This window comes from Podarcis pityusensis (assembly GCF_964106645.2).
Source record: "Podarcis pityusensis genome assembly, chromosome: 6".
Lineage (NCBI taxonomy): Eukaryota > Metazoa > Chordata > Lepidosauria > Squamata > Lacertidae > Podarcis > Podarcis pityusensis.
The window spans coordinates 41,707,069-41,732,102 of NC_138030.1; the positions used below are offsets into that span (position 1 = coordinate 41,707,069).

Genomic DNA, 25,034 nt, shown 5'->3' on the forward strand with positions numbered 1-25,034 from the left:
TGCTATTACCGCAGGAATAGGGAACCTGTGGCCCTCACAACTCATTTCTAACGATTAGCCGTACTGGCTGAGTCTGATGGGAGTTGGGGCCCTCCAGATGTTGTTGGACTCCAGGTCGCAGTGGGTGAGCTCTTGCACTGCACCCTGTGGGAAGGGCAGAGGTGGGACTTGCATGGGCCTTTCCCACCTAATTGTGGTCCAGCAGGAAAGGAAGCCGTCTCCTAGATAGCAGCTCCATGCCGCTTTTTGTGTACAGATAGCAAAAGCCATGCCTGTGCACTTGTCTCCGATTAAGACATCTTGCCGATGACAGATTAGTAAAGAGCAGGTTTGCAATGGGAAAGATTGCTCTAGATAGCCTGCCAGTTTCTTATTAGCATGTCACTGCAATAGTTCTCTATTCCTGTGTGATGGCTGTCCCTCTAGGCCTTTTGCTAACACAACAAGCAGTCAGTTCCTTAGGAATATAACCTGAAGTATGTCCAGCTTTTGTCAACTGCTGTTTATTACTTGCAGGGATTTGGGATCTCTTCACAGGCCTTCATTAGGCAGAACAGCAGGCCTCTTGTACTGTCGATTTTACAGGAAATTCCAGAGCCAGCTAGCTAGCCCACATACAATATTCATCTACAAATGCGGCAAGCTGCTTCAGTTCAAAAAGGGGGGATTTCTGGTGACATCAGAAGCCATGGAAACAAACACAGGAGATACGGCATCAACATTAATCACAAAGCCATCAGTGTAGTTGACAGCTAGAAAGCAGGAAATAAAATGGAACATGGAAAAACTTCAAGAACACACATTACTCAGATGGGCTCATCCCTCAAAGATTTCTATCACCAAACAAGTTCCCGCTGCCTCATTTGCAGTTTGTTCAGATTGGAAATGCTGAGAAGGAGGCAGCCCAAGTTATAGAGTCCCTGTATTTCTAATCTCTTGGGACTTGCAGGGAGAATCTTCAATAGAGGGTTCAAAGGCAGAAGGGGCAGTTGGCACAACTGTGCTACCACTCAGCGTGGAAGAGCAAGCATAGCCAACATGGTGCCCTCCAAATGCTGTGGGACTCCAGTCAGTGTAATAATCTGGAGTTATATATTTCAACATATGGAGAGCACCAGATTGGCTACCTCTGTGAGAGAGGGTAGTTGCTCTGCCTTAAAACTGGACCAACAAGAATGGGGTTTTTTTTGCAGTAATTTCTTCACCCTATCCAGTTCAACTGAAACACTGCATATTTACTTAACAGGATTTAAATACCACTTAATCATTAAAGTGGGACGCGGGTGGCGCTGTGGGTAAAACCTCAGCGCCTAGGGCTTGCCGATCGCATGGTCGGCAGTTTGAATCCCCGCGGCGGGGTGAGCTCCCGTCCTTCGGTCCCAGCTCCTGCCCACCTAGCAGTTCGAAAGCACCCCTAAGTGCAAGTAGATAAATAGGTACCGCTTTATAGCGGGAAGGTAAACGGCGTTTCCGTGTGCTGCGCTGGTGCTGGCTCGCCAGAGCAGCTTCGTCACGCTGGCCACATGACCCGGAAGTGTCTCCGGATAGCGCTGGCCCCCGGCCTCTTAAGTGAGATGGGCGCACAACCCTAGAGTCGGACACGACTAGCCCGTATGGGCAGGGGTACCTTTACCTTTTTACCTTTAATCATTAAAGTAGTTTACAAAAAATATAAAACATTCAAGTAAAACACAGATGAAAATTACATGTTAGAAACCAGCTGACCTAACTTTATCAAAGTGAAATCAGCAGTTTTTAAAGTACACATAATAAAATAAAATTATATGTCTTGGTAAGCTTGACTGAATGAAAGTTTTTGGTGGGTGCTGAGAATTCAGCCAAGGTACATGCTTCATTTTTTTTAAAAAGAACAAACCACATTTCACCCTTGGAAGTACAGTGGTACCTCAGGTTACATACACTTCAGGTTACATACGCTTCAGGTTACAGACTCCAATAACCCAGCAATAGTGCTTCAGGTTAAGAACTTTGCTTCAGGATGAGAACAGAAATTGTGCTCCGGCAGCGCGGCAGCAGCAGGAGGCCCCATTAGCTAAAGTGGTGCTTCAGGTTAATAAAAGTTTCAGGTTAAGAACAGATCTCCAGAACAAATTAAGTTCTTAACCTGAGGTACCACTGTAACTTTATTAGGGCAAAGGTTTAAGAAGCAGGAAGTTCCAGAGAGCAGGTATAGCTCACCAGCGCATCTTAGCTCCTACTTCTCATACTGTTTTCCTTACCACCTCAGTCTTTAGAGTATGTACCCTTTATCAATAAGTCTTCCAAAGACAGGGCTGCCTTCCTATATTTGCAGAGAGCTTGATACAGCAGGACGTTCCTGCGTTTCTAAGGTACTTTAGCAACACCTTAAGCGGCAATGGACATGAAGCTCATCGGACAGATCTCTGCAGAGAATCCATTGACACCTGTTCTTTACTGAATACTAAGCGAATGCACTGAAAGAACTGGAAAGCATTTCCTTGACAAGATATCCCGTCAAGTAGTCTGATGCCAAGGTGAACAATTCCATCACACTCTAATAAACTCTTCTATGTTTTAAAGAAAGAGAGAAAGATACACTATGTCTACAAGGCAATCCAGGGTCAGGTGTCACCTTTTCAACCAGAAGCAGGTAAAAATGAGCTCTTCAGGCAAAGGCAATGGTGCAGATTCACATAAATATATCCTCACTCTTTCTCACAGGCCTGACCCAGACACCTGGAGTTTTGTAGGGGAGAGTGAGCTAGCCAGGTATTAATAGTGCAATTCAAAATGAATGCAATCAGGAAGACAGCAAACTGCAATTCCCCCCTCCCCAAAGCAAATAAGCACTAGATGTACTAGGTCACCACAATAGGGGGGTGTAATCCAATGGCAATTTGCATTTCCAAGTAAAAATTCCTTTGCAAGTAAACATGCATTGGATTGCACTGTAATTGTTTGAAAGAGCAAGGCAGGTAGCGAACCCAGCAGTGAGGAAAATAGGAAAGTTGTTAGCTTAGGGATGGGGAATCTGTGGTCCTCCAGATGGTGTCAAGACTCCCAACTCCCATCAGCCTCACTTACCACAGCCAACGGTCAGGGAAAAGTATGCATGGTGGCTGTTGGCATTTGTCTGTCTCAATATACAATGGCGGCGTGTCTGAAATCAAACTTCTGCATTAGCAGCACCAAAGTAACCTCCCCCAGGTGCAAGACTGGGCAGCCTATATGGAGGTCCTGGGCTGTCCAGATGACAAGATCTCCCTCTCGGCCTCACTGATGTGGTCCAAAGGCAGGCAGGCAGAGCAATACATTTGACACCAACTTGGCTGAAGTTGACGGAAGGAGGTGTACAAGGATCCATCTGTCTCAGGGATAACATCTGGCGGGCCACAGGTCTTTCATCTCCACCTTAGCTAAATTTAACCAAAGTTTAACTGGCTAAGAGGTTTCGGAGAAATGCAAAATCCATTTTGGAACTGGCCTTAAGTTTTAGAAATCTTGTTTCCTCACATTTATGGAAAATATTTCCTCTTTGTTCCCTCATTGCCATCTCTGCAAATCCAGGGAGGTTGTGGAACTCTCCTTGAGATTATTGTGGAGTTAAGGGGGATAGAGAAAAACTTCATCCAGACATGATATAGCAGTGTGAATTTGCAGGTGCGGTGGAAAGAGATGGCGAGTCCTAGATGGAGGGTGGGAGCTAGTCCTGGACTCGGCACCATCTGTGGAAGCACAAGTAATGACTCAAGCTGCTATACTAACCACAACCTTGCCTAGAAATTGGATTATTCACTAGCCATATTAAGTAATGAGCCCTACCTTTGAAAATGGTTTCGAAACTTCCAATGAAGCAAAATGCTACTGGTAGGGGGAAAGGCGATTTGAGCACATGGAACCTATTCAGACACCAGTTGCCTGTGTGTTTTGTAGCCCAAATCAAAGAGTGGGTTCTGATCTTTTAAGAATTTGGGATCAAATTATTTGAAAGGCTGCTGCATCTGTACAAACCTACTTGGATGTTAAGATCTGCTCCAGAGGCCTGGCTCATCCAGATGTTATGCCTGCCATAAGGTCCATTCAGCTGGCAGGCATGAGGAACAGGGCCTTTTGTGCCATACCCTCCACTGTGAAACCACCCCCATTCTCCAAGGCATGCATGACCTCCACACAAGAGTTTTCAACTGGGTTTTAAAAACTAGTATTTTCAAGATGGAGCAATATAGAGAATATAGCTCTGACAGCTATTGCAAGTGACCTGCATCAGTTTTTTGTTTTTTTAGCTGGCCTGTTTTAAGGAACTGTTGATGCTGCTGTGTCTTTAAGGCTATTTTGTTGTTAAGAGCAGCCTTGAGTGGGCTTTGCCCCCAAAAGTAGCACATAGATTTTATAAGTAAATAATACATAGGATTAAACTTGTGTGTTCCCTGAACCATTAGTGAATCCAGGCACTCGCAATGCCCTTCCACAGTCTCTACCTGACAAGGAGAAGGAATATTGCTGCCACAATTCCAGGCCGCTGAATAACAGCTTCTGTTCTTTATCAAATGAATACTTCTCTCATAGCATATTTGACTCCTGTGTGTGGTAAATTTATGCATAAATTTATGCATAAATTTAAAATATGTACCTTGTAAGGCAGAAACTTTCAATGGAATTAGATTTTTCAGGCCTAACTATGTTTAACCCATTATGATACCAAGAGCTTAAAGGTTGTACTAAAACCCAATGGAACTAAAGTAAAAGTTATCTTATCAGTGCCAATTTGCACTGAACCTGGCACCAATGGTGATGCTATTCAAGCCAGTATATAATCCCGTATCTCATGAAAATTTATACGGCTGTACCATTTTTAAGACAAGGCATTACTTTGGTTAACTTTGCTGAATTTGATGTAACAGACCACATTCTCATTCATTCATGCACTAAAGTTCCCTAGCTAAGCTGAGAACTGTCTAAATGCTACAAAAGTTTGAGCAGGAGGTTCCTTCTTGTAAGTAACTGATGCCATCTAGCTGCAGCTGAACAAAACTTCAGACATTTCTGTAGAGCAAAAAGCCTTTTTCCTTTTAAGTTGCGGGTAATTTTGATCTCCTCTCTTACCAACTGAAGATGTTTATGATGGAGACGGGGAAGCAAAAAACAATGCTCCAGGCTTAGTAACTTTGCATACAGATGTTATTATTTATTTCATAAAATTTATACCCCGCTTGATTGTAAAAAAAACCTCAAAAGTGTTTTACTAAAACATAAAACAGTAAAATCCAGAAAAAATTACAATCATACATTAAAATATATAAAATTAAAATACTAAAACAGATCTACCTCTCAACTCTCTAAGCATCAAGGTAAGCTTGTCTGAACAATTGTGTTTTTATCCTGCCCCGAAAAAGTGTACAGTGAAGGTACCTGCTTGATCTCAATAGACAGGGAGTTCCAAATTGCACTAAACAACCGAGTTCTTACAAATGGGGAATGGGTATGATGTGGCACCTGTAGTAGTGCCAACTTTTGAAACCAAGGACTGCCAAGCATTTGCATGTCAAAATGTTACACAGATTACTGTATTTTTCGCTCTATAGGATGCACTTTTTTCCCTCCAAAAATGAAGGGGAAATGTGTGTGCGTCCTATGGAGCGAATGCAGGCTTTCGCTGAACCCTGGAAAGCGAGAGGGGTCGGTGCACACCAACCCCTCTTGCTCTCCAGGCTTCAGGCAGCTATCCGCAAGCCTTCGGAGCGCGCCCCCAGCCCCGCAAGCTCCGGGAGCGGCGGCAAGGCTGCACGCAACCTTGCCGCCGCTCCCGGACCTGTTCTGGGGTCAGGGGAAGCTCTGACTTCCCCCGCCCCAGCCCCACGGCTAAAAACGAAGCCAAGATCCATCCCGCTCGCTGTCCTGGCTTCTTTGCTCTTTGGGGCTGGGGGGTGGGGGAATACAAAAAAATTTCTTTATCCCCCCCCCCCTAAAAACTAGGTGCGCCCTATGGTCCAGTGCGTCCTATGGAGCGAAAAATACGGTAACACATCTTCATTCAGAACAGTTGCAGGTCTAGGGGAGAAACTTCCAGTAAGGAAGTTTCAAATCCAACCCACAGTTCCTCTAATGTTCCACATTAATTAATTGTATCTGCCTGCTCCTTAAAGTTGGTCAACATTTGTGTTTTAATTCTCACGGTTCTTCTGTGAAGCTAAGAGAAAACATCCAAGTTAGCAAGTCACTAGGAGATTTTATTTGTGTAAGACCGTCAACGGAACAGCACTGACAATTTAATTGGATACTAAAAGCATATCAATATAGTGCATTAAGAGCACTACATGTTCTCCTTATGTCTATCAGCCAGCTAGCAGGCAACAAGGACTTTCACTTTTCATTGAATTATATTCAAATAAAAATATAGCAAAAGTAAAGATTAGCACATTTCCTTTTCTGGAATACGAATACATACATACAAATAAAATGCTTCGACTACCTACGGAGTATTTTTGGCCAACTTCAACAACAGGGTTCCTCACCCACCTAGTTAACTCTGCTCCGAGCTTCCTACCACTTGGAAAAACAAATGTTTTCAAAAGTCCTCAAACAACACTAAGGCAAACACTGGGTGCATCTTAAGTTTGCATTTAATTCGTAGTTGTACAGTCAGCCAAGAACACAAACAGAACACGAATGCTGTGTGCGATTTTTAAAAAACCAACTATTTTTAAAAATAAATTATGTGTCACATTGAAAAATTAACTAATTTGTTATCTATAGCCTACTTCAGTGCTACGAGTAGTCAAGCAGTAGTGTACGTAGACTAACACCTTTCTTTGGCTCTTACCGCTATCTCAAAACACACACCAATTATTAAGATAAGGATAAAAGAGAGGTTTACACACTATGCTTCTGACCACTCTCCATTTGGCAGTTTGGGATTAAACTATGCTTATCTTGTCCCCATTGTTAAACTGCATTCCCACAAATGCTCATTCTCTTAGCAGCTGAAAATGGCTTGGACAGGATGCTTATTACATTTTAACCCCCCCCCCCCGAAAAAAAGCTCATGGTCCTCTCCTTCCTTTAGTATCACAACCACTCTTGACCATGGATTAATGGCAATTTGGATCGGTCCTTCTGATCATAGTCTAACACACTAATGGCTACACCACATCAGTTCTTATAAATGTCTTGCAATAAGAATTTTAAGGTTATATATATATAATCAATGTTCATAAATGTACCAAGCAAACATGTACATAAATATATAAATCACATGTCTGAAGCAGCACAGGAAGACAGTCCTGAAACCATTTTAACTCTTCCATACTGACCAAATGTTTCTCTACAAGGAAAGAGGAAATGAAAAAAACCTTCCCATTGTCTCAGGAATTAAGTAATTACCATCTCAAAGGAATGGCCAGACGACCAGAAAAGGCAATCAGATAAGGCATTATCAGATAACCTGGCAGATAGGAAAAACAACAACATTCAAATTTCTGTTGTAGACCACCTTTTCTGTGATGTAGGTATGATGTTTGTGGGGGGTGGTCTTGGGCAACGCCCCTTCTGTGATGTATGTATGAAGGGGTGGTCTTGAGCTCCAGAGCAGGGGATTTCAAAATGGATATATAAGGCCTTGCGCTCCATTGTTCGAGGTCCTCCTCCTCCTCTCTCCTGCGTGTGAGGGGAGCACCCTGTTGCAACAGCGTTAATAAAGATCAGGCTTACTAGCTGCTTTGCTTCTCAATATTCTCTGGTTGGCCTCTTATTTTCTCCTACCGATGGAGAACCTACAAAGGACTCTATAAGGGCTCTTGTGTACCCCATAAGGGAATAAGGGCAGATTTTGTTTACAACAGTCTACAGAATGTTACCCCAGAGAAAAACCTGTAAAAGTTCTCTTGTACCTACAAACATAAACATGCAATTCAGGTCATCACAGCCATTTCAAAATCACAGGAGACCAGTATTAGCTAGGATAGCAGAAGGCCCATTTATTTAATTTCAAACTGTAATTTCAGTCAGTGCAATAATGAAGTTCAGCATTGTTTAAAGATGCATTTGGAGCAACTAAATTCCAGAAGCTAAAAAGTCACAGGCCTTCCAGTACAGATTTCAGAGGTAACAGTGTTTGCTGAGATAGCTATTTTAGGTGCATTCTGCAGTGAGCATTTGCAGATCTGGCTGGAAGAAAAGGTGCTGCAGCATGCTAATTGTTTTATCTTAAAATTTAACCTCGTTGCTGCTCTGTAAGTCAACTTTGCATCAGAGATAAATATTAACATTTGAACAAAGCATCACATGACACATGTCTGATCAAAGAATAGGGTAGAATTGCATTTCACACACTAGCAATTTTTAATTTGAAACAATGACAGAAAGTACAAAGCAGAGGCCCGATTAAGCCTACAGAAACACCCACCCACCCCGCAAAAAAGACCACTTCCATTCTGCACCACATCTCTCCTCAGCCAGGAGAGGAGGGGATGAGAGGGAGAGAAGGTGGGAGACGGACCAGCCCAGGTTTTAAAACAGGTCGAGATGTTATGCTCAACATTTTGCTGCTACCAAACACACTTGAGTTATCTCAATCCTTCATCCCACATTAATAAATGTTTTACCTTAATGTACATAAATTTTGCGTTATCTCAACTATGAGCGAGGATGTGGAAATTCCCGAAGCAGCATCATGACACAAGGAGAAGGTTGAGAACTCTGAGGCTATTATTTTCAGCAGCAGCCCCAAATTGAGGAGGACATCCTTCAGATCTTGGTATTTAGAAGTTTCTTGAAACAAGTAATTCTAAACTGTTTTGGTTTTAAAAGGTTTCACGTGTGTATATATGCATACAATTTTAACAGTGATTTTGATTATCACGGAGAAAAGCAGGTTTTCATAGTGCTGTGATCAGGGAAATCCCTGGCACCCCTGCACGGGTGGCCCGGCTTCCCAATGACTCATGTGATGAGTTGGCAGAGAACAGATCTCCTCCTCCCCATCAGCTGTGTTTCAACCCTTCTTGACACTAGGGGTGAATCTGGGGAGCCAGGAGAGAGCAGGAATAGCAGAGCAAGAGCAGAAAGAGGAGACAGGAAAAACAAACAAAAGAAGAGCCAAGGAAAATCCCTCCCAAAATGGCATTCTTGCCTTTTCTCTTTAGCCGTGCCTGAAGCTGCTGGCAAGAGCAACCTGCAGTGGAGCTGGCAGGAAGATGAACCAGTCAGGGGGCTTCCCTATCCACCAGATGTGCCCTCTCAAAAGTCTGACTTCCTGCCAGTGGGTGGTGACAACCCACACTCCTTCCTCCACTAAAGGAGAAACAAGCCCCTCCCTTCACCACCACTACCACCCACAATATTTATAAACAGCATCACTGTAATAGAGAAAAACTCAGCAGTGGTACTTCAGACCCCCACTGCCAGGGGTGTTTTAAGGAAAATAGGTTTTTGCTTTCTTCTTCTTTCAAGCTTCCCCATTTGGGAAATATCAACCATAAGCAGCTTGCTGGCAGGTAAACACTGAAATAGCAGAAAAATTAAGAATCATCCATAAAAATGTTTGCTAAACTCACACAAAAAGCCACCCACACCCCAATAAGCTAAGGTGGTCAACCTATGCTGCCAAAACAAATTGTTAATGGCCACAGATGAATAAAAAAGTTACAGCGGTTACAGGGCCAGTTAAACTGTATGCCCTCAGGGGATATCTTGGTCAAAGGGGGCTTAGAAGAGACCAGGAAGGGATTCTAGCAGACAACATGCCTGAGGGAGGTCAATGTCAGGTGCATCACCCAACCAGTACCATAAAGCTGCATTTGGAATTCTAAAGCAATAGGGCATTCACTATATATGCCAGTTTCAATATGCCAAAGAAAACGTATGTCTGGGAATAATCCTGTAGCGATCCCAAAAGAATGAAGTAAATAGATGACAAGATGTATCTTATAGGCTTTAAAGTGCAAGATGCCTCATTAGAAGACTCACCAACACGAACCCTTAGAAGGAACGAAGGGTGCCAGAAGAGTTGAAGATTATTAGTTTCATATTCAGGACTATTTGAGTAGGCCTATCTTCAGGGTTCACAGAGCTATTTGCATTTAAACTACAGAGATGGGGAATCTGCAGCTTAACAGATGATGTTGGATGCCAACACCTATCAGTCCCAGCCAGAATGGTCAAGGACCAGGGATGATAGGAGTTTATGTCCACAAACATATAGAGTTCCCAGAGGTCCTATTGTTATAAGGTCTGTTTCTGCCCAGCCCTGAATCTTCCAGAAAAGGTATCCCATACCCTTACATCGAAAGTGGGACAAGAAAAGAGTTAAGGAGCAATAACGAGGAAGAAGCAAGAGCAATGCCATGCTACAGAAGTTCAGAAGCAACTGCTGGGGAACAGGCAGATATAAGGGGGAGGCAGAAGACCCTTCAAAGAACCCGATTCTCTCTCTCTCTTGTGCACCATTACTCCAGATATCTGCAATGGCAAGATCTTTGGCAAAATGACTGGTAGGGTTATGCTACATTGGATATCTACATTGAATATAGACAGGGCATTTATCTTTTCATCTAGTAATGTACGGGTTTGAAAAGAATGTCCATCATGGCTAAAGAAAAACTTTTTTAAATTATATTTTATGATGGGCAACTATATTTGCCCTTATTAAATCTTTTTCAGCTTCTCAAAGGCTCTAGCCGGTCACTCTTGAAAAACTGACTGTCCAAAAATCAATTCTTTCAGATACTACATAAATTGTGGACTATTCTTAAAGCTACAAATAACTTAGAAAACTGAAAGAGGGTGTAAGCCAGCCTTCAAGCTGGTGCCTTCCAGATGTTTTCAATTGCAACAGTCATCAACCCAAGATCTGAAAGGCACTGGGTTCGTGAAGGCTGATTTAAGTGTTAGCTACATTATCATATTGTGAAGAGCCTACACCCAGAGAGGAACATGGAGTACCACCGCATTAACATTTCACAAAAGAGGGGCCATCATTAAGAATAGCCCCATGCACATAAACTCAAATTGAAGGTGCTTTATTCCCTAATTCTGAGGGGTGAGAATTGCACAGCTATATTTTTTAACAAGCATTCACACTAACCTTTGTGAATATTTCCAATACCACAACAAAAGTTATGCAAAGAGCAGCTATCTCTGCTCATGGGTTAAATTGCACAGTAAGAGAAAAACACAGCTCAATACATAGGCACACAGTAAGATTTCTGCACTTCAGAACTAGCACCATTCTGCACAAAGAATTGCTCATTTTACATAGGCAGCTGACATAGTTATAACAAAGAACCCTTAGCCAGTCAGTCTGATGACTGCATGCTAATTTCCAGGTTGTATAGTCAAGAAATTTGGCTCACGGGTTTTCCACGTTTTGCTGCTAGCAGGGTTTGACGTATTTCTTTTTGGAGTTCACATTCCCCTCTCTGGTAAAAAAATATATATAAATATACTTCTAAATATAAATCTTTATCCTTTAGTTATAGTCCACTGAATGATGTTCCTTGCTCCGCAGGACATGGCAAGCAACGTTGCTATGCTATAAAGGTCCTGATCACCATCTGAATCTGTCTCTTACACACTGGGCAAGGTGATTGGCCTTTTTTTAACATTTTTGCACAAGTGAAACAGGCCACCAGGTGAGCTGTCCTTCCATGGACAATATTCCCGTTCCGTGGCCTCTTCTGACACATAATGCAAGGTTTCAGCAATTCTTTGCTACTCTCAAGGGACCATTTTTCTTTGTGCTTACCAAACTGCAACAAAGGCTCTTTGCCTGCAAGATCCAGAGAATCCACAGAGCTTCCAGGACGTAGGTTGGGTTTGATTTCTGATCTGCACGGTTCTCTGGACTGCATAAGTGGAGCAGATACTGTCCTTCGGCAGTCTGGGACATCTATCCCTTCTGTGTCCTCTTTGCTTTGCATTGTGGCAATGTTGGAGGAGGAGAGAGAATGTGCTAACATGGGGCAGTCAGAGAACCAGTCTTTTCGCAAGGCCCAGCAGCGGAAACAGTACCGTTTAATGGGAGAGTTAAACTTCTTGCATTTTGTGCACTGCCAATAGTCCTGATGAAAGAAAGACAATCAAACCAATCACAGGTTTGTGCATTCACATAAAGGCTTTCTTACAGTAGAAGCAGTAACCAGCTCCATCAATTCTGTTCTTAAGTCATGGATTAAGAGCATGGTTACTACCTACTCAAGAGTGTCCATAGGCACTCAGCACCGTCAGATACCCACCCTTAGTTCCCACCAAAAAAACTCTTCCAATTCTAACTTTTTTAAAAAAGGTGTTTCTTTGGGGGGGGGGCTGTCTATGTTTAGCTCTCTCTGTGTTTGAGCAACACAAGTTTTGTTTTGGTGAAATTGGTATTTTTTGTGTAACTATTTCTTAGATTTTCCAAAACAGTTGGGGATCATTGTAGTTGAACCCTGTAAATGAGATGTCCTTTTTGCTGAACCTCATCTTTATTGTGCCCCCTCCCATAATACCTTTGGAAGAACAAAGTCTCTACCATGTTCTCTATATTGAATTTTCAATGTCTTATTCTAAATTCAAAAGTAGATAGCTCCTTGAGTCAGTTGGAAGGATATTTCTCAGACTCTATAAATATATAAAATCTATTGAACCTACACAATTGATGGTGGCTTACTTGATTACCTCATATACCAAGGGCAATGGCTTTTTGAGTTTAGAGCTATAGTTCAGTTGTCTGGTGCCAGGGACAGTCCAATTTGTCAAACTGGCACAGACTCTAAACTATACTCAAGCAGCAGCAAAACTTGGTTCTGCATGCTATGAGGAACAGGATGACTACTACTTCCATTGCAATGCAAACCCAGAAAATGAAAAAATTGAGCAGAGAATAATGAAATAAATTTTGTTGTCCACTGATAAGTACTGAGAAAGTGTCTTTGTGCTGGGATTAAAAGGGCAATTTCAGAAACTAACCAGAACACTGCCACAATGATAGAGATCATATCTCTTCCCTCCCTATAGACTTGATTCATTTGGAAGACTAGAAACCATGAAACCTCTGTGCTGATCCACAGAGTATCAAAATGCTCCCACAATGACACAGAACAGTGTAGTCATGTAGTGAGACTATATTCAACCGGCTCTGTAAAAATATCCCAATGAATATATTCCAGGCAGCAAAAGTTTATCTTTTTTGTCCCTTCTCCAAATGTGGAAAGATCATGACCAAATGAGATAAGATGGGATGCAGACACACACTTCTTTTCACGTCTGCATCATTCATATGGAACATTGTAACATATGTAACATTGCTTTAACTGTCAAGGAGTATAGGTGAAAAGGGCTGAAACCTCCTCCATTGTTCTAGCCAACTTTTCACTATTTCAGACTCACTCCCTGAATCACAGCAAGGAAGGGAAAGAATACCTGGAACAACATTCTCTGGGGAGGCAAGAGTGCCTTCACCAGCATACTATTTTTACTGCTTAAGCAAGACACCCGTCTTTCCAAACCATACTAAAAGCATAGGCCCATGAATGATGGTCTACTTTGACCTTTAGTTATCAGTTTAGATATTTACTATGCTATAAAGGCCTCTAAAAACTCTATAGATGCTCTAAATCGCTCACTTCTCAGAAGATATGAATTGGTCACATATCAGTTTGTGTCACATATCAGTTTTCCTCAGCCACTTGCTAAAAACACCTGAGCTGTAAGCTATGAGGTTAAAGCAGCTTTCCATACAGGAAATAAAGTAGTTTTTTATACTGGTCATAAACATACCCATAACCAGCTATCGGAAGAATGGGAAAATTGTAAGACGGCTGAAAGCCTGCAACTAAGCAGACTGCAACTGTTGAACCATGGAAACTATTGTCTTCAGTTTCCTTAGCTCAATCTTTGGATGATGACAAGCTGAATTACCACCGGTTCACATGGTCCAATAAAACCTACAAATTGATTTGACACATCTGCCCTTTTAAACATAATAAAGGGACAAAAAGATGCACTGTATTTTGTTGTTATGGATGCAATAAGGAACTTCAACTACCTGAATAAAAAAATGCTTCTAACTTCTGATACTCAACTTTGTAGCCAAACTAGGGCTATTAAGCCTCAAGTACATTTACCTTGGAGGGAGGATCTATGTCTGTGTCATCGTGTAAGGACTGTGAATCTTCAAAGTCATCAGATGATTCAGCTTCACTCACCTGCAAAAAGTACATAACAAAAAGGAACATGTATGGCCATAAATAAATGCACACCCCCCCCCCCAAATAAGAAAGCACTTCATTACTGTCATTATTTGCATGCTGCACAACAACAAAAATCTTGCAATATATAAAACAATTCGGATAAAAAGATGTAAAACTGTAAAATCAAAGCAGGTGTCAACACTGATGGCATTCCCCTATGACTGCCAGCAATTATGGTCAACTGATGCCTGTTTTGGCCTAACATTGCCTGCTACTTAATTCCTTCTGCTTCCAGAATTCCTTGCAGCCAGGGCCTACATTTAAATTTAAAATGCAGCAATATGGAAATATTCTTTAGTTTGGCAAGCAATAGGTTAAAAGCCCACTTGTGTGCTATTGGCACAAGCGCTCCTGCTAACACGTATGCTGAAAATGGATGTGGCCAGTAGCGTGTGTGGTGGCCCAGAATGGAACCCCCATGTAAGTTTGGACTCCCCTGTATCCCACAGGGGAGCTGAAGAATGAATGTGGTTTGTCAAAAAGATTGAAAGCCACTGCACCAGATCATTGCAACACTTTTAGTGACTGTATTCTCCCCTCACAACCCCCATGTCATCACTGCTATCTAAAGAATGGGAATAAATTGCATCTCGCAAAAGATCACAAAGCAAGACCAGTGCCCCATGGCCAAAATGGTATGCATCAGCTGCTAGTCTATGATGGCTCCCAGATTCTACCCATCTGTAAAACTGATTAAGTAACGAGTATGTCAGTTGACTCACGTAATCATGCATTACTCTTGTGGGGGAAATCTGCAGGTTATTTTTTATGCAAGTTGTTCTTGTCTTAAAAACTTGCTGAAAATCTAGAACGAATTCCTGCGAACTACTGAAATATGGAGAGCTTCTCGCCCATCTATTACCATGAAATGAATCACAGAGGGAACTGTCATCCAATGTGACAAGCCCATGAAATTGCATGGAAACCTTTGCTAAAAAGAAAAATAAACCACTGAAAGTGCAAGCCATCAGATTACTAAAGATAATGGCAGAACTGGTGTGACAAAAGGTGTGTGAATCTGAATTTATGATATGGTTTATCTCTGTAGATCATGGCCTAAGTATAAGATTGGCTTAACTATAACATGACACAAAAATCACCATGAACCAGAAAACAAGCCTGATCCCAATCACCTGCTGAAAGGCATTCAGGAATATCCTGAGTTCACGCACATCTGATCTAAAGATGAGCACATGCAAATATATGGTTGCACAATGGTGAGGTGATTTAAAGGCAGATGCCTAGGTTCACATAAATCCTCATGATCACAAATCTTTCATCTTTTTGTTAAGCAAACAGGAACAGGATGTGCAAGGAGAGAAACAGGCAGGAAATCTGGAAGGGGTTATGGAAATTGTAAGAACCACTCATTTCACAGCTCCCTCCCCTCTCCACTGGCATGCATTGGCAAAAATGTATGAAAAAACCATTAGAGTCCAAGGCTAGTGAGCTCTCATAGCTCCAACAGGACAGAACTTATCCAGTACTCCCTAGGCCTCTGCTTTGCATTAATGACAGGTATACTTTCCTGGCCCCCCCCTTTCTAGTGTTGGTTTATTGCAAAATTGTCATGTCCGTGCTTCTGTGGGCCTTTTAGAATAGTTAGGTATCTTTTACTCCTTAATTAGGGTGTTTATGTATTGTAATTTGCTACCCGCGTAGACTAACTTTGCTGTCTAAAGCAGCATATTTATATTTCCTGTGTGACTCCTATTTTCTATAATAACTATGCTTTCTTTATTTCTTTGTAGGCATAAAATTAAGGGTTAACAACACATCCATAACAAACACATGTCATAACTCCAGCAAAACATCCTAAATCTCTCAGCAGGATGTATTTGATCATACATGAGTGCTGGTGGCACACATGTGAGTCTAGGAACACACTTGTAGAAAAAGTAGTAGTAGTAGTAGTAGTAGTAGTAGTAGTAGTTTAGATTTGATATCCCGCTTTATCATTACCTAAGGAGTCTCAAAGCGGCTAACATTCTCCTTTCCCTTCCTCCCCCACAACAAACACTCTGTGAGGTGAGTGGGGCTGAGAGACTTCAGAGAAGTGTGACTAGCCCAAGGTCACCCAGCAGCTGCACGTGGAGGAGCGGGGACATGAACCCGGTTCACCAGATTACGAGTCTACCACCCTTAACCACTACACCACTGGTTCTCATAACACTGGTTCTCTTTAGTGCTCTGATGGCTTACACTTCCAGCTTAACATCCATGGTCATTTGGTGGAACAAGCACCATTCAGTTCCTTTGCTCTCGGGACTTACGGTTTTGCTGCCATCTTTTCCTTCTTCACCGGGATGGTCACAGTCAATTGTTTTAGCTGGGATTCTAACACCAAACTGATCTGAAGCAGCTTCATTGAGGAACCACAAGTCATCAGTGGTATCTGAAACAATGGTGGTGTCTACATCCTAGAGCAAAAAGAGAAGACAGACATGGCATTTACTGATCTACAAAGACTTGTTCTCATTATATTCAATGATGCCTGAATAAAGCTACAATATATGATATTGCAAAATTCCTTCACCACTGAATCAGACATGGTGCCAGAACAACTTGGTAGAGCATCGTAAAACCATGCTCTCATGTTGCCACCCTTAGGAGGCATACACTCATCCAATACAACAGGACTCGACAGTGCTCTGGACACCTCTTGAGATTCAACTGCTGTAACAGTGGAGTCAAGGTCCTGGCAGATGCAAGCAATTTTATCCCTAAAATGATTTGTAAACCAGTCACAGCAAACTACCATTGATTGTCACCTCCTTCTGGCCAGACCGTAAAAGGCCCTGCACTAACTGGAAAAGCTCTGCTGGATGGCACAATGAGAATGTAATGGAAGCAGAAACGTATGCTTTCTTTGCTGTCTTCACTGTCACTACATAGGCTCGATGATGAGCCCTCAGCAGTGTTTGACAGCATTCAAATGAATGATTCAAAGTCTTTGCAGGTGCCATTTACCCTGCACTACTTTCACAAGTCATATTTTGCAGGCCATTCTTTCCTGAAGTCTATCTATCATCAGCAAAGTCAAACTATGGAGAGTCTCAACAGTAAAGAGTGCTTGAGCTGGAAAGAGCCTATAAATATCTCAGGAATTAATATTGACCAACATTTACCTGATTCGTATGTATATCAGTTGAGCCATTACTTCTAGACTTGTAGTTGTTTCTCAGATTCCCTAAAAACCACCATGGAAGACCAGCTACATCCCACTCTTCAAGCACCAAATCCAGTGTGGGTTGTTCTTTTGAAAGGTTATCTATAGGAAACAACCAAAGTTCAGATTAAAATGTATTTATTATGAACTGACTGATAATCCTACGCATTGAGACACAGCTCACTCTCAAATTAATATCCTTCTGTCTGAAGTACTTTGGCAGGAGTAGCCAACATGGTTGTAGACACCAACTCCCATCAACCCCAGGGAGAATGAGCAATAGCTGATGTGAGTGATAATCCCCAACATCAGGAGGGCACCATATCGGCTACACTTGCATGAAGAAATAAGGCAGAGCAAAGCATGTAGATACTCTCAAAACATAGAAAACTGCTCTATACCAAGTCATACCATTCCATCAAGTTTAATGTTGTTCATAATGACTGGCAGCTGATATCCAGGGCTTCAGACCATGAGTCTTTCCCTGCAGACCCACCTGGATATGCCAAGGCTTGAACCTGGGACATTCTACATGCAAAACAGATATTCTACTACTGAGCCACCCACCTTCCCCATGGAATAACTAAATGACTCCCCAGCAAGACTCTCTGCCATTCCTTAAAGATTATACAGATTGTAGGACCTTCAAGTTCACTTTTGCTCACATGCAGTATGAATTTTGATAAGGGGCTGTTGTTTCTGTAACCGTTTCCCACCTTAAATTCAACTAAAATCAAAGGACTCACAGACAAGAAGATCAGAGCGGGATGTTTTTAAACCATGTGACTCCAGCTACAAAAGCTGAGGCTGCTGTACATATTCTCGAGCTGGAGTATTGTTTAGGACAGAGGTTTTCAACCTTTTTGAGTCCATAGCTCCCTTGACCAACTACATTCTTTCTGCAGCACTCCTGTGGACCTCAGGAGCCCAGTTATGTCAGGAGCCCTTGCCTGCAAAGCTGGCAGCCTCTTACCCTTTTTCCAATACCCTCCCTTGTGGAGTGTTCCCTCAGCATCCTCTCCCTTCTCCTTGGGAGTCCTCTGGGCAGCTGCTGCTGCTGCTGCTCTGGTCTTTGAGCTGTCCCCCCTGCCCCAAAGAGAGGTGCCTCCTCACACTGCTCCACATGGGCCTGGGACTTGTCTGTCTGTTCCCAACATCAAGGGCTGGTGGACTGGCTGACTGGGCTCCCACGCCCGCTTGCTTACTCTGAGGTCATCTCAGCTCCTCGCAACCAGCACCCCAGGACTAGCCCCAGAGGCACCATTCGCCTGCGGAGCTTGTAGCCAGAGCTACTGCAATAAACAGATGTGCAAGCCTTTGGGAGGCAGAGACACAAGAGGACATCAGAAAAGCGAGGGAAGGAAAGAGGGACAGAGGCCAGTGTTGCCCGCACGGCACCCCACTGGTTGAAAACCACTGGTTTAGGAGGTTTCTTTGGGAGTTTTTGTTGGTGTTATATTTTTGTATCTTTTTTGTTAGATCTTATTATGACTTATGTGGAATTGTTCAATTTTGTCACATACCTTTTGATTTGTTTATTGTGTATGACTCCTTAATACTTATGTAAATCTTTTCATGTTGTAAGTCACCTTGGACATGGTTTTAACTATGGAAAGGCAGCATTCAAATAAAATGATGATGATGCATCATATCTGCCCCCAACCCTTGTCACAAGATTAAGCTCCTGCCATCCAAAGAAACTTTTAAATAAAAAAGGCACATTGCCTACAGTGAGATGCCATCCCTATCTACCACTAGTCAATACTACTGACAGGACACACATTTCTACAAAATGCACAGAAGGACTCTAGTGAGGATAAAGAACCCACCTGTTACAACAGAGATGAACAGAGAACTGTGACTTACTCTTAGTGCTTGTTGACCAATGTGTGAAGTCTGAACCTGTGCATATGATCACATATAATGGAAGCAATACTGAGAATAGAGCCCAGATCCGAATATAATAAAGAACAGCAAAATATTGGCCAAATGTAGAACAAAGGAACTCATCTTGCGGCAGTCATGGCTTTCATCAGCTTCAAAGACTTGTACTCACCTTCATCCTCCTTGAACGTATTCGAGACAGACAAGGCAGGTGTGTCAACTTCATTCTCTTTTCGCTCATAAGTGCAATTTCTGTCTGTGCTACTCTGCTTAAAGGAAGGAGGAGAGAGAGAATCATTAGCCCAACAGGTCTTAAAGAGACACAGGGATGTAACACTTCCTTTCTGAGTCACCAGTTGCAGAGCAACACCGAGGAGTTAAGCGTGTCAAGGTTTGAGCATACAAAGCAAAATTAACAAAGCATATTAACCAATCACGAATCTGGTAATATCAAGCAGCATTTCTACATTATAAACCAGCAAAATAAATAAATAAAGCTGCTATCTACTAGTGACATCTAACTCCTTACCTCCATCACAAATCATATAACTCTTTCTCAAGCTGGCCTAAATGTATCCAACAATAGTACCAGAAACAAAGACCTGCCTGGTATTAGAAGCGTTTAAAGAAGGACACTACCAAGTAACTCTAAATCACCCTCTGTTCAAAAAATCCCATCCAGGAATACTGACAACAACACAAGCTGGTGTGACTGAGGACAGGAAGTGTTACACCCCAGTAAACATGTTCAGAGAATGGAACTCTGTTAGGTAGAGAACAGAGAATGGTCACTCTGTCCCTGGTCTGTGGACTCCCCAAAACTTCTGAGGAAGGCAGAAGCCCACCTGTCAAGAAATTCAAAAGTTCTAGCAGTCCACCGTGCACAGGTACAGAGAAGGGGCAACTCTGTACGACAAAAGAAACCACCCATCAGGGTTTACCTTCAGTTGTTCTTGACTTGGATTATTCGTGCTTTGATCCTTTGCGAGAGCAAGTCTCTGTGCAGCATCTAGACAGCAGGTAAAGAAAGAAAAAACCTTCCCTGGTAATAACCATGCTCACAACACAGAGGGGTCCCTTGACAAGCAACCAACAAATAGGTTTGGCAGCTGTAGGGTTAGAAGTGTTAAAGATGAGGGCATATAGTCCTATCCATCAAAAACCCCGCTCAAATTCCTACGCTATTCACACTTGAGGAATGGAATATGCGCCTTCAAGCTCCTGACCCTTTAGCTGCTCATGTTCTGGCCTCCTACATGGCACTTTGTGCCACATCTTCCTAGCACTTTCAAGTGACAAACGGCTGTAAGCGCCTCAACATTAGAACAGCAAGTTTAATGGGAAATAGAAAAGGGGCTCTAGATCCCAGGCTCCAATTCTGTTTTCAAGCAACACAGAAGTGGCATGAAAACACCTTGCTCAAGATACATAAACCAGCTTATTAACCAACACATAGAAATGTACCAATGCCCATCCACTCATTACTTCTGCTAATGCTCAGCAAGGGAGACAGTTTAGTCCTTTCACTGCTACAAAGGAAGATCTGTTCCAGCAAGGCCTTCATCCTTGTGAGCAGGGTAGATAAAAATCAATTTTTAAAAAATTAATGAATAAATCAGATTTTTTATTTAAGTTGGATTTTTAAAAATAAAATGCTTTTGGAGGAAAAAGCTTTCCAAAGATAATCTTCTATTTAAGTTATATTATAGTCCAAATGCTATTATCCATCAGGAAATAAGGGCTTGTTTTTAATTATGTAGCATGAAGCTTTATATGCGATGTTTAACTTTTTTGGTAAATGAATTCCATTAATTCATTTCACAATGTCATGCTCTTCCAGAGGTTTCTGTAAGACTATTTGGGGCAGTTTTTCTAACGAGAAGGTATTATCACAGATGCTTGTTTTTGCAGTTCTCAAAAGTGTAAATTTGTGTCTGCAGAGATAACATGCCTTTTCTTCACAGGAAAAATGTTATAAAATAAGTATACAGAGTTGAGGAAAAAACCTTAATCCCATTGTTCCTTTGCAAATTTATATACACAGAATCAACCCCTTACCTCTTAAATGCTAAGTTCCAAGAGGTTCAATGAATACTGTTTGGAGTGGAATACATATGCACAAGTGGCTAAGTGTGAAGCAGTAAAAATGAAAGTGCAACCTTGTGAGCAGAATACTCAAGTCTTGGGATCTTTGCGTAATAATTGTGCAAGTCAGTTGCATGTCTGTGCAATTCAGACTTAAGGCAAGTGCTGAAGGCACTTCAGAGCTGGCAACCTCTTCTCAATCCCACTGGGTTCCAACAACTGCACGAACACTTAACTGTACAGAATAGGCACCTGAATACAGAAGCAAATCCAAAGGGGGGTGGGGGTGGAAATAGTAACTGGGATCTTTAAGTCCTTGGCGAGACCTTGAAGTGCTTGCCAGTCAACTTATAAGAGTTCACTGGTTCCAGGCCCTTCTTCCCAGGACTCGCCTGACATTGTCCAAACAATAAAGTCTCTACTTGGAATGTCAGTCCTGCAGCAGGAATCCCTGAAGTTCTCTGCTCCAGTCCTTGGTTCCCCCTTTCCAGCTTTCCACCAGCCTGCTTCTCCTCGGTCTGTTCTTTCTGCAAGCCTGTTCCAGCCTAGGCCTACCAACTGTCTCTCTCCTCCCCTCTAGAAAAAGGAAGGCCAGCCTATCCAAAGCCAGGGTTGCTGGGAGATATAGCCCCTATAAACAGTTAACTTATTAAACCTTACAATAATTTCATAATTATCTATGTATTTCTAATAGTATAACCAAATCAGTAATTTTTGATATAAGTGTAAAAACTACTCTGAACATTTATTATTCCAAAAATGAAACCTTCATCTAGTTGTAAATATTAAGATTATACCAGCAAAAATGAGTCTTTCTGTTAAAAAATGATTTAAATCAAGTCTGACTAGTGATTTAAATCATGATTTAAATCAAATCCACCCTGCTTGTGAGCATTTACAGCAGTTTTCCAAAAATGGTCCAATAAACCAGAAACAGATAGGTTAGCAACAAATGAGGCTAAATGAAAAACTGCTCTCTAGCCAGAGAATGATGATTCAGGGCCACTTCACAGGAATTTCATCTTTCAATACTGATATTTGCACAGACTTGAAATGTGCAAATCCACTCAAATCAATTAGCTGTAATTAGGTAAAAACAAAATGGGAGGGATAAAACTACGGTTAGGAATACTCATGCACTGAAATTCTATTGTGTATTTATTTGTGGCCGAAGTTGGAGTCAGAATGCCCAAAGTGCACAGATTGATCAAGCCTTTAAATGCTTGTTAATTTGTTAATAGTTTTCTTAATTTTTCAGGCCATCTCTTCTCTTTTGATTTTATTTGGTAGCGTCAATAAATTTCTGAAAGTTCGCTTTTTCTATATTTTCCACAATACCACCTTGTTGGGCTTCAAGAGTCACCCACTGAGTTCTTCTGAGCCACCCATTCGTTTCTACAAACATCTCAAATGCAAGTGAACAAGATGCCCACTGAACTCAGGATGGCTTCAGAAGTCTCAGAGTGGTTTGCATATAATCCTGACTTTATTAAACTATGGTTTATTAAACCACGGTTTAGCATTATGTGTGAACTGTTCCCAGCAGCCTAACTGGCTTGCTTACTGCCAAGAAACCATACTTGGTTGTTGGCTTATGGTCTTTGGATTTTTTAAAACTATAGCTCAGTGATATACATGAACCCAGCACCCTTCCTTAATCATGATTTGGCCTCCCAGCCCAAGACACTCACCAAACTATAAAGGTGCAAGACAAGAGAACCTAGAAAACAAATCAAATTTTAGAGAAACAAACTATAGCTTAGCATTATCTGCAAACCAGGCCAAGCTATACTTTCTACTGTGGTAGAAGCCCACTTGTTTGCTCCTCAAAGGATTCTGTGGATCACTCAAGAATGTGCAAATGACTTCCAATAGTGCACAAATAAAGAACTATGCCACAATTTATCTTCATTAAAATTCCAAGAGAACCTCACCAAAACACACCTTATGAATAAAAACCAAGCTGGATGTAAAATGTTATGAATGCAAACAAAAATGTGTATGTTATATAAACAGTAGGGAAGCCATAGCAGCCTCAGGACTGTGAGAAGTGGGGAAACAAAGTTTAGTTTTCTCATTCTATCAAGGTTCTGAAGCTACTATTTTCATTTCAAATGAAACTCCCATTTTCACCTGACTGGCAAATATGGCCAACTGGCACCACAAAAGTGATGAAGAAAAGTTCTGAAGCCTTAAATCACTGGGTGTTGGAAATAGCTACTATCATGCACAATACAAGGGCCAGCTCTGCAAAGTCAGTTTTGTTTTTGGATCTTGCACCAGCACAACTCAAGGTGCATTCAGGCAATACTCAAATTCAACCTGAGGATATCCCTATGGTTGTCACCTAGGTGCGAATTACTATTACAAGAATGAACCACCAATAACTGTTTATCACAGGATTTGCTCAGGTTGAATTTAAATGACTAATGAAAAACTGGTGCACAACTATCAAGAGTGGAGAGGATTACTACAAGAAATGGATTTCCTTCACATTTTATTTGTGTTTCTCATGATTTCTACGCTTGCCATTTCACACGAGGTGAATACAGTCACTACTTGCAGGATATCGTTTGCCAACTAACTGGAACAAATATTGTTAAGCAGCTACAGTGATACCTTGGGTTCTCGAATTTAATGCATTCAACTCCTGAAACGGTTTGAAAACCAAGGCACGACTTCCGATTGGCTGCAGGAGCTTCCTGCACGCAACCAGAAGCCACGGAAGCTGCATTGGACGTTCGGCTTCTGAAAAACGTTCGCAAACTGGAACACTCACTTCCGGGTTTGCAGCATTTGGGAGCCAATTTGTTCGGGAGCAAAGGCGTTCAACTACCAAGGTACGACTGTATTGTGTTCTATCATGTTATTATTTCTTGCTTGTAAGCCACTTTTGGATTCATTTGAATGAAACGCAGCATAGAAATAAAATAAATCAAAACATTTCCCCCCCAAATGGCAGAGAGTGAGCAAATTGAGGACCTTGCCAAAAACGAGGGGGCATGGGAAGAGTTCCACAAGTAAATTTTTGTTAAGTTGCCAGACAAATAAAGATGAAAAATTGTATTTGTTACCCCACGTGTTCTGTTCAAAATATAAGAACTGGAAATAAACCAATGGTAGAGTATGCATCAGGTATGGGGAAACCTGTGGTCCTCAGTGGACCACAACTTCCATTTCACCAATCAATCGTCATGCTAAATGGAGAAGACTAAACAAGAATCCAACAATAACCGGAGGGCCACAGGCTCATTTTTAAATCTCAATGATAGATAACCATTGGGATTCTGCTCCCTGCTGACAAATTAAGCTAGTTCATCCATTTAGCAGAATCCGGAGAAAGATAAATGAACTTTAGCCAGAGGAATGGATGGTATTTAAGTACCATGAATAAAGGGTTAATGATAATGATTTCACTTGGACTGAAGGTTCTCTCAACTGTATTCACAGGGTTGTGTTTGACTATTACTCAGAACAGACCCACTGAAATAAATCAACTTAAGTTCATGGGGGGGGGGGGGGTCAGACAACCACCAACTGTATTTAACAATCTCATCATCCTAAGTCTTGAAACTATTGCCCAAAATGTGTCGGGGGTGTGAGAAGGCTGTAGTGTCTCAATACTTTCATCAGCAGACTTCACATGCTTTTACTTACCAAAATTAAATTTTATAAAGCAATGCATAAAC

The 25,034-nt window shown here is 41.8% G+C and overlaps 1 protein-coding gene across 3 annotated transcripts in view; it reads right to left on the reverse strand.

The window, feature by feature from the left end:
• Positions 1 to 7,930: 7,930 nt before the first annotated feature.
• The window catches only part of MDM4 (MDM4 regulator of p53), a 29,447-nt gene continuing 12,343 nt past the window's right edge, over positions 7,931 to 25,034 (reverse strand). For 2 of the 3 annotated variants that reach the window (XM_081010095.1, XM_081010093.1), the window contains exons 6-11: positions 20,202 to 20,269; positions 19,433 to 19,529; positions 17,336 to 17,478; positions 16,481 to 16,627; positions 14,082 to 14,162; positions 7,931 to 12,038 (exon numbers count right to left, since the gene is read on the reverse strand). In XM_081010095.1, coding sequence (XP_080866221.1) covers positions 11,505 to 12,038; positions 14,082 to 14,162; positions 16,481 to 16,627; positions 17,336 to 17,478; positions 19,433 to 19,529; positions 20,202 to 20,269 — 1,070 coding nt within the window. In that variant the 3' untranslated portion in view covers positions 7,931 to 11,504. The remainder of the gene's footprint in view (positions 12,039 to 14,081; positions 14,163 to 16,480; positions 16,628 to 17,335; positions 17,479 to 19,432; positions 19,530 to 20,201; positions 20,270 to 25,034) is intronic. The other variant, XM_081010094.1, reaches the window with a different exon arrangement.